At 41.1% G+C, this 8,988-nt stretch overlaps 1 protein-coding gene across 1 annotated transcript in view; it reads right to left on the minus strand.

Annotated features, from left to right (window-relative positions):
* Positions 1-343: 343 nt before the first annotated feature.
* The window catches only part of LOC118375921 (glutamine--fructose-6-phosphate aminotransferase [isomerizing] 2-like), a 43,184-nt gene continuing 34,539 nt past the window's right edge, over positions 344-8,988 (minus strand). The window contains exons 12-18 of the mRNA XM_035762562.2: positions 7,609-7,706; positions 7,399-7,519; positions 6,902-7,174; positions 6,569-6,696; positions 6,164-6,331; positions 2,577-2,738; positions 344-2,325 (exon numbers count right to left, since the gene is read on the minus strand). Coding sequence (XP_035618455.2) covers positions 2,281-2,325; positions 2,577-2,738; positions 6,164-6,331; positions 6,569-6,696; positions 6,902-7,174; positions 7,399-7,519; positions 7,609-7,706 — 995 coding nt within the window. The 3' untranslated portion in view covers positions 344-2,280. The remainder of the gene's footprint in view (positions 2,326-2,576; positions 2,739-6,163; positions 6,332-6,568; positions 6,697-6,901; positions 7,175-7,398; positions 7,520-7,608; positions 7,707-8,988) is intronic.

The raw sequence follows: 8,988 nt of genomic DNA on the forward strand, positions 1-8,988 counted from the left end.
CACTATTTAATGAAGCTGCCAGTTGAGGACTTGTGAGGCGTCTGTTTCTCATACTAGACACTCTAATGTACTTGTCCTCTTGCTCAGTTGTGCACTGGGGCCTCCCACTCCTCTTTCTATTCTGGTTAGGGCCAACTTGCGCTGTTCTGTGAAGGGAGTAGTACACAGCGTTGTACGAGATCTTCAGTTTCTTGGCAATTTCTTGCATGGAATAGCCTTAATTTCTCAGAACAAGAATAGTCTGACGAGTTTCAGAAGAAAGCTCTTTGTTTCTTGCCATTTTGAGCCTGTAATCGAACTCAAAAATGCAGATGCTCCAGATACTCAACTAGTCCAAAGAAGGCCAGCTTATTGCTTCTTTAATCAGAACAACAGTTTTCAGCTGTGCTAACATAATTGCAAAAGGGTTTTCTAATGATCAATTAGTCTTTTAAAATGATAAACTTGGATTAGCTAACACAATGTGCCATTGGAACACAGGAGTGATGGTTGCTGACAATGGGCCTCTGTACGCCTACGTAAATATTCCATTAACAATCGGCCTTTTCCAGCTAAAATAGTAATTTGCAACATTAACAATGTCTACACTGTATTTCCAATCAATTTGATGTTATTTTAATGGACAATTTTTTTTTAGCTTTCTTTCAAAAACAAGGACATTTCTAAGTGACCCCAAACTTTTGAACGGTAGTGTATATTATAAAATACAATCATAGTTTGTGATAAACCAGCCCAACTTTCTTTAACCCCCATAAAAAAAAACAGATAAATACATTAACTACAGTACATCTCAATGTAACATGTTTTACCCTTTACAGTACAAAACTACAATCCATATCACTTTATGCATATCAGTCTTATATTGAGATGTGAAGGGAAATGCCTCACATTTTCGAGAACAAGAGTCAGGGCATGTCAATATGGCCGTTGTGGATTACACTCCGGGAGATTAAATCCACTATAAAAGTAAGTGCAACCAATTGGTCTTCATCCATAAATAAGCCAATGGAACCCAAACAGTCTTCGTAGAATAGGGCAGAGATGTTGCTCACAATGCTGCATGACAGACAACATAATATGATTGCAATGGTGAACGCCATACAATGACTAAACAGAGAATTATGATTCATGAAAGGGTAGTGAATGAAAGGAAGTATAATTCTAATAGTATCTTACAAAACTGTAGCAGTATCACCTGGGCTCTTTTCAACAGATTGGAGTGTAGATTATGAACAGTAATCCTCTCATGATTAAAACCATATTAGATTCAGTCTGACAAAGGAGTGATAAAAAAAAGTGCCCCTTGATTATGGGACTACAAGGAATGCATTTTTGTGTACAGTACACCAAAGCAATGTGTATAGGCCCTACATCACAAGTGTTATGTCCCAATAGCCTACATAGAGCTTTTCAGAATAGTTCCCTACAATATGCTAGCTATTGGCTCTGCTAAATAACAGAATGCTATGGAATAGCCTACACTCCCCAAGATGCAAAGCTAATAAACTTCCACGGGACAGAGAACCCATTTAACAACGATAATATTATTGGAAACATTCACAATGCCTCCCATATTGCACAATTGTAAGCGCTTCAATACACCAACTAAATGCAATACTCCTACAATATGTATTTTTGGCTCAACTGTTTGTGGACAAGGCACACATTTGGTACAAGGCACAGTGTGCACAGGACTGTATAGTGAAAGGATCTTGCTTTGGAGGCATTATCGGAGATAATGCTGATTTGACAGATGGTCAAAGTTTTGATCTCTCTCTCTACAAGGCCCAAAAGGTCAATGGCACCACTTCAACAGTGTGTCAATAGGACTTCACATTTCTCTGCTTTAAAAATGTCACGTCCCTCTATTCACACACACGCACACGCACACAAACACACACACACACATTTGTTTTAATATCCTTGTGGGTACCATAAAATTGATTTCCATTCAAAATGATATTTTCCCTAACACTTAAACCTAATCCTAACTCTTAACCCTAACCCCTAACCTTAATTCTAACTAACCCTAAACCTAACCCCTAAGCCTAAAATAGCCTTTTTCCTTGTGTTGATCGGCGAAATGTCCCCCCTTATCCCAAATTGCCTTGTTTTACTATCCTTGTTTAACTTCTTGTCCCCACAAGGATGGTCAAACCAAAAACACACACAAACACCATCTACACACATAATCGCACTTTGATGGCTTCGCCTCCTCTGTCTCTCTCCTCAGCAGAGCAGTGATGTGGCCTCTACAGCCTTCTGCCTGTCTGCCTGGTTCTACTCCACTGTGACAGACTTGGCCAGGCTCCTGGGACAGTCCACCTACAACCAGAGGAAAGAGACAGACATCCATTAAACAAGCTCAAAACTGCGGAGTAATGGAAACAACACAAGACTAGATAAACATACAGCATAGTTGATTTTGTGAGGAACTGTAGATTTGAATGCTTGTTGCGATGAAATCGAAATAAAATCAAGAGTAAATACTGGGAATGAAAAGGTACAGTAGTGGAGGTCTGTGAGCAAAGGAATAGATTGCATTAAGACAAGGTAGGTTGCAGTGGTCGACTCACGTCGTATCCTCGCAGCACGGCCAGGTGAAAGGACAAGAGTTGCAGAGGGATGACACTGAGGATGCCCTGGAGACAGTCCACTGTCTGAGGCAGCTCAATGGTCTTATAAGCATTCTTAGACACCTCTGGGTCATCCTGGCAACACAAGATAATCGGCCGCCCCTGAGGGTGAAAGAGATTATTCAAGGCTTTTGATAGTCAGGCTGTGTGTGCGCCTGTGGTTGTATGTATGTTTGTCTTGGTGCAATTCCATGGTAACAGAATGATGCTGAGACTCCGATGTTTCACTTTAAAAGTATGATAAACAAAAAAGCATTGATTGCAAAGTTAAACAAACCATACAATTCTATGCACAATGACTACTTTTAACAATTTCCACAGACAATTTGACAAAAACACATTTACTCGAAGAACAGTGCAGATGTAACGTTTGGTAACAGAATCAAGGTCAAATCTCCCTCAGTTCTTTATGTGACCACATTTTCCAAAAACCTTGTGTTGTGAAAAAATATATTTTGGTGGTTGAACTACAGTAAGTGAAGAATATTAACACACGGTAACATAATGATGGTAACAGAATGACATCTTGGGTCCCTGATGTGTTCTATAATAATGAATGTCCCAATGTTTTTCTAGAAAGGTAGAACATTTCCTATCCTCTTTTGCATGTTTGGGTATTTTTCTACACACTGGCTATTATTCGAATGAGCTCCATCCTCAAACAAGACCACATTTGATTGGTCCAGACCGGAACAAATCTGTACCAATCATAGACGTCTATGTTTCACAAGTTTGGACATCACAGTACAGCAAAGCACAACAAAGTAGAGTACTGTACTTACTATACAGTATAGTTCAATACAGTAGAGTACAGTAGAGTATAGTTCAATACAGTAAAGTACAGTGCAATAGTCAATTATTGTAGTCTACGCCAGTGTGCTGTACTGTACTTTACTGTACTAAACTTTATTATAATCTACAGTAGAGTACTGTATTGTACTGACCTACAATCTAATCAACTTTTCTTTACCGATTTGGTAACAGAATGAAGCGTTTTAATCACTTAATAAATCATAAACAAATTGTTAGCAGTAAAAACACTAACTAATTGGCAAGTTAACCTTCACTTGTTACTTCTGTGAACTTTCATTATCCTCCGTCATGAGAGAAATTGGAAAATATCTTCAAGATATGTGGGTTTTTGTAAAAGAATTATAAGACACTAGGCAATATTTCTTAAACTTACAGAAGGCAAATCATTTCAACAAAATATAAATGCTGATATTAGTTGGCTGGGGTCTTCAGCATTATTGTGTTTTGATGTATTTCTAATACCTTTTTAAGACGTTTTCTAAGGCCCCTTTTCCATCTGTTCTCACCAGAAATCAAAGCCTTTGCCTTTACCACATTTTTATGATGGAAAAAGGTTGAAAACAATGTACATACAGTGGGGAGAACAAGTATTCGATACACTGCCGATTTTGCAGGTTTTCCTACTTACAAAGCATGTAGAGGTCTGTAATTTTTTATCATATGTACACTTCAACTGTGAGAGACGGAATCTAAAACAAAAATCCAGAAAATCACATTGTATGATTTTAAAGTAATTCATGTGCATTTTATTGCATGACATAAGTATTTGATACATCTGAAAAGCAGAACTTAATATTTGGTACAGAATCCTTTGTTTGCAATTACAGAGATCATACGTTTCCTGTAGTTCTTGACCAGGTTTGCACACACTGCAGCAGAGATTTTGGCCCACTCCTCCATACAGACCTTCTCCAGATCCTTCAGGGTTTGGGGCTGTCGCTGGGCAATACGGACTTTCAGCTCCCTCCAAAGATGTTCTATTGGGTTCAGGTCTGGAGACTGGCTAGGCCACTCCAGGACCTTGAGATGCTTCTTACGGAGCCACTCCTTAGTTGCCCTGGCTGTGTGTTTCGGGTCATTGTCAAGCTGGAAGACCCAGCCACAACCTATCTTCAATGCTCTTACTGAGGGAAAGAGGTTGTTGGCCAAGATCTCGTGATACATGGGCCCCATCCAGCCTCCCCTCAATACGGTGCAGTCGTCCTGTCCTCTTTGCAGAAAATCATCTCCAAAGAATTATGTTTTCACCTCTATGCTTCACGGTTGGGATGGTGTTCTTGGGGTTGTACTCATCCTTCTTCTTCCTCCAAACACGGGGAGTTTTTGGAAAAAAAAGCTCAATTTTTGTCTCATCAGACCACATGACCTTCTCCTATTCCTCCTCTGGATCATCCAGATGGTCATTGGCAAACTTCAGGCGGGCCTGGACATGTGCTGGCTTGAGCAGGGGGACCTTGCGTGCACTGCAGGATTTTAATCCATGGCGGCGTAGTGTGTGGTTTTCTTTGAGACTGTGGTCCCAGCTCTCTTCAGGTCATTGACCAGGTCCTGCCGTGTAGTTCTGGGCTGATTCCTCACCTTCCTCATGATCATTGATGCCCCACGAGGTGAGATCTCGCATGGAGCCCCAGACCAAGGTAGATTGACCGTCATCTTGAACTTCTTCAATTTTCTAATAATTGCGCCAACAGTTGTTACCTTCTCACCAAGCTGCTTGCCTATTGTCCTGTAGCCCATCCCAGCCTTGTGCAGGTCTACAATTGTATCCCTGATGTCCTTACACAGCTCTCTGGTCTTGGCCATTGTGGAGAGGTTGGAGTCTGTTTGATTGAGTGTGTGGACAGGTGTCTTTTATAGGTAATGAGTTCAAACAGGTGCAGTTAATACAGGTAATGAGTGGAGAACAGGAGGGATTCTTAAAGAAAAACTAACAGGTCTGTGACAGCAGGAATTCTTACTGGTCGGTAGGTGATCAAATACTTATGTCATGCAATAAAATGCAAATTAATTACTTAAAAATCATACAATGTGATTTTCTGGATTTTCGTTTTAGATTCCGTCTCTCACGGTTGAAGTGTACCTATGATAAAAATTACAGACATCTACATGCTTTGTAAGTAGGAAAACCTGCAAAATCAGCAGGGTATCAAATACATGTTCTCCCCACTGTATGCCTTAATTATTGGGGGTGGCAGGTAGCCTAGTGGTTAGACAGTTGGGCCAGTAACTGAAAGGTTGCTAGATCAAATCCCCGAACTGACAAGGGTAAAAATATGTTGTTCTGCCCCCGAACAAGGCAGTTAACCCACTGTTCCGAGCTGTCATTGAAAATAAGAATTTGTTCTTAACTGACTTGCCTAGTTAAATAAAGGTTAAATAAATAAAAAATCAGGAATTTAAAAAAATAGATCCTTAGCTTAAATTTGACACCAAATGTGATGTGTTCCTATGAACTTTACATGTTAGTACTCATGGGACATTTTACATCAAAATGCCCCTACTGAGCAAGTTTTAGTTGTGGGTGTGTGTATTTAGTTGTGTGTATCTGAATATGTGAATAAGGTTGCGTTGATAGACAGGCAGCCAAATTCGGATAATTGGTCTCCAGCGCTGAAATAAATCTGATGTAAAAAGATCTGATGTGATTGGTCAAAAGATCAATTCATTTGGCTGTCTTTCTAAATGCAGCCTGTGTGAGTAGTAATGTAACGTACCGATCTGGCTGTGACTTGCTGCAGTGCGTTCTGACACTTGGTGTAGCAGGCGTCTCTCATGATGATCATGATGACCGGCATGTGCTTGTCAATCAGAGCCAGAGGACCGTGCTTCAGCTCCCCAGCCAGGATGCCCTCTGAATGCATGTAGGGGATTTCCTTGATTTTCTGTATGGGAAGAATCAATCAGTTAAATGACATAATAATCAGTATTATCATGTCAGAATGTGCATATATTGTGTGTATATATAGAGGTTTAAGGGTATATAAAGAAGCGGAAAAGAGGAGAAAATGCCAAACATTGCCCCTAGATGAAAAACTGACCTCAGGTCAGCGTCCATGGTTCCTATAACGGATGACGGTTAGTATTTGGGGTGGGTGAGCTAATGCTAGATCTGTTCTCACCAGTGCCCCTTCTAGACAGGTAGCGTAGTTGAAGCCTCGGCCCATGACCAGCAAAGACCTCTGCTCATATAGCTCATCTGCTATTGACTTGATGTTCTTATCCAGAGTCAACACCTTCTTGATCAACTCTGAGAGAGGGAGGGGAGGAGAGGAATAGGGGGTGAAAAAGTTTAGTAAGGTTTAGTAAAAACAACAAAGTGGTGTTTTTCCTGGTGAGATCAGGCAGTATATTGGTTAAAGTGTGTTAGTCATAGTGATATCATGTTGGTTACAGTGAGAAGGTGATAATGGGTTAAACATTATCATAGTGGGTGTTGTGGTTTATAGACTCACCTGGGAGTATCCTGAGTCCATTGATGATCTCCAGCCTCCTTGTCTGCAGGGAGATCCTGTCCTCACTCATCATCAGACCAAACATGATGAGAGCCACAAACTGGCTGGTGTAGGCCTTGGTACTGGCCACACCGATCTCTGGACCAGCATTGATGTGCACCCCGCAGTCTGTGTCTCTGGAGATGGAGGAGCCCACTGTGTTGGTGACCCCCACCGTCAGAGCACCTCTATCCTTACAGTACCTCAGAGCCATCAGGGTGTCTGCTGTCTCACCTGAGGGGAGGAAAGCGCAGAGGACAGAGGCAACTTAGCATTCATACAAACACTAGAATTCTCCCCAATCCAACAGATTATAGTCTCTGTACTAGCATTCTCTTGTATCGGAGTCTCCACAGTCTCCACCATAGAGAGTGAAATAACAAAAACACTAGCGTTTTATGAAACACTAGCAATAAAATATAAACAGCAGTCTACCCACCAACACAGTATGGCATTACCTGATTGGCTGATGTAGAAGCAGACGTCGTATCTGAAGACGGGCGTGTTGCGGTCTAGGAAGTCGCTAGCCAGCTCCACCATGACAGGAAGCTCAGTCAGCTCCTCCAGAGCTTGTCTGGTCTGAGAGGTGAAGGGGAGAGGGGAAGAGAGGTCATCACCATCATCTTTCCTTTCTCCTTCTCAATCGCACTTCTGGTTGGTTCACTTACAGCCACGGCAGCATGGAAGCTGGTTCCACAGCCAATCATGATGAGGCGTCTGCAGCGTTTGATCTCCTTCAGGTGGTCCTTCAATCCCCCCAGGATCACTGAAGACAGGACAGAAGAGAGGAGACCATCAGCATTAGCATATAGAGCCAAGAGGGATATTGTTCAGATATTTAGGGGTTTTATGTGAATATGTTGGGATTGCGTTGAAAATGTTTTTATTTGTCCAAAGATGTTTATTCTACCTTTTTCTTTAACAAATAATAATCATAATTTTAAAAATATGATTAAAAAAAATATATATAGGGGTTTTGATATCTGAGGCTCGGGAATAGTAAGTGGGTGTTTGTATTGGTTTATAAATATATGTTTTGCAGTTGTGGCACGTCTCCAGTCTTACAGCACAGTAGGCCTATACTTCCACATAGTAACTGTTAATTATTGTCGCGTAGGCTTCGGTTGAAGCTCAATGTTAAATTCAAATGTCCCTATCATCATATCTAATCCAACATGATTACCAAAGTCGATGAAAATGGTGAAGGGGAGAGCGCAAATCACCTTGATTGTGCAAATCACCTTGATTGGCGGCACAGAACACATTCCCTGCCTCTCGTCATGAACCGTCATGGCCGTTACCGAGAACCGCATACCGGATTTTGAACAGGGTTGATAGCATTAGGAAACAATATGATTTGCTGCCCTGACCTAGCTCAATGTCTAGGCGTCGGATAAGAACAAGACCACAGGTCCACAACGTGACCATTGCACTTGCTACATTTCTGACTGAATATGTTTGTAAAAGGGCAACTGTTTGGATGACATTTAGCAGTTATCGCTCTCACGTGCCAAAAGAGAACAAACGAGGTGCTACCTTTTTGGCTGTGCTAAGACCTTCAAAAGTCAACCGGAGTTAAAACGTTGATTTGAATGAGAAGTCATTTTAAAATGTAAGACTGTCCCAATCTAGTTAGTTCAAAACTGATTTTAGAGGGCAACAGTCAGCAGACCAGGGTTTAAACCAGCAACCCTTGCAGTTATGCAAGCACACCACCTATGCCACTAAGGTCCAGACATTTTGCCAGAGGCCGCATTACAGGTTAGAACAGCATTGCCAATGACAGCCTTTTGGTTGCTAAAAAAATCTGCCTTTGTCTTCTGGAAATGTTGTATAATTCACCATTAACATAAAATCAAATCCAGTGTAAAAAACTATGTTTTAAGTGAGAAGTTGGCATTGGCCTGAAGCCAAAAAATAGAGGAAATTTGTGAGCACCACAATGCCTTGTTCAACCATGCTCTACTAAGGTTTTCCAGCACAAAGCTTTGACCTACTAGAATAACTATTTTGGTTTATGGTACTAAAAACAATGTATAGGCATGTTG

Source organism: Oncorhynchus keta, chromosome 4 (genome assembly GCF_023373465.1).
Source record: "Oncorhynchus keta strain PuntledgeMale-10-30-2019 chromosome 4, Oket_V2, whole genome shotgun sequence".
NCBI classification, from domain to species: domain Eukaryota; kingdom Metazoa; phylum Chordata; class Actinopteri; order Salmoniformes; family Salmonidae; genus Oncorhynchus; species Oncorhynchus keta.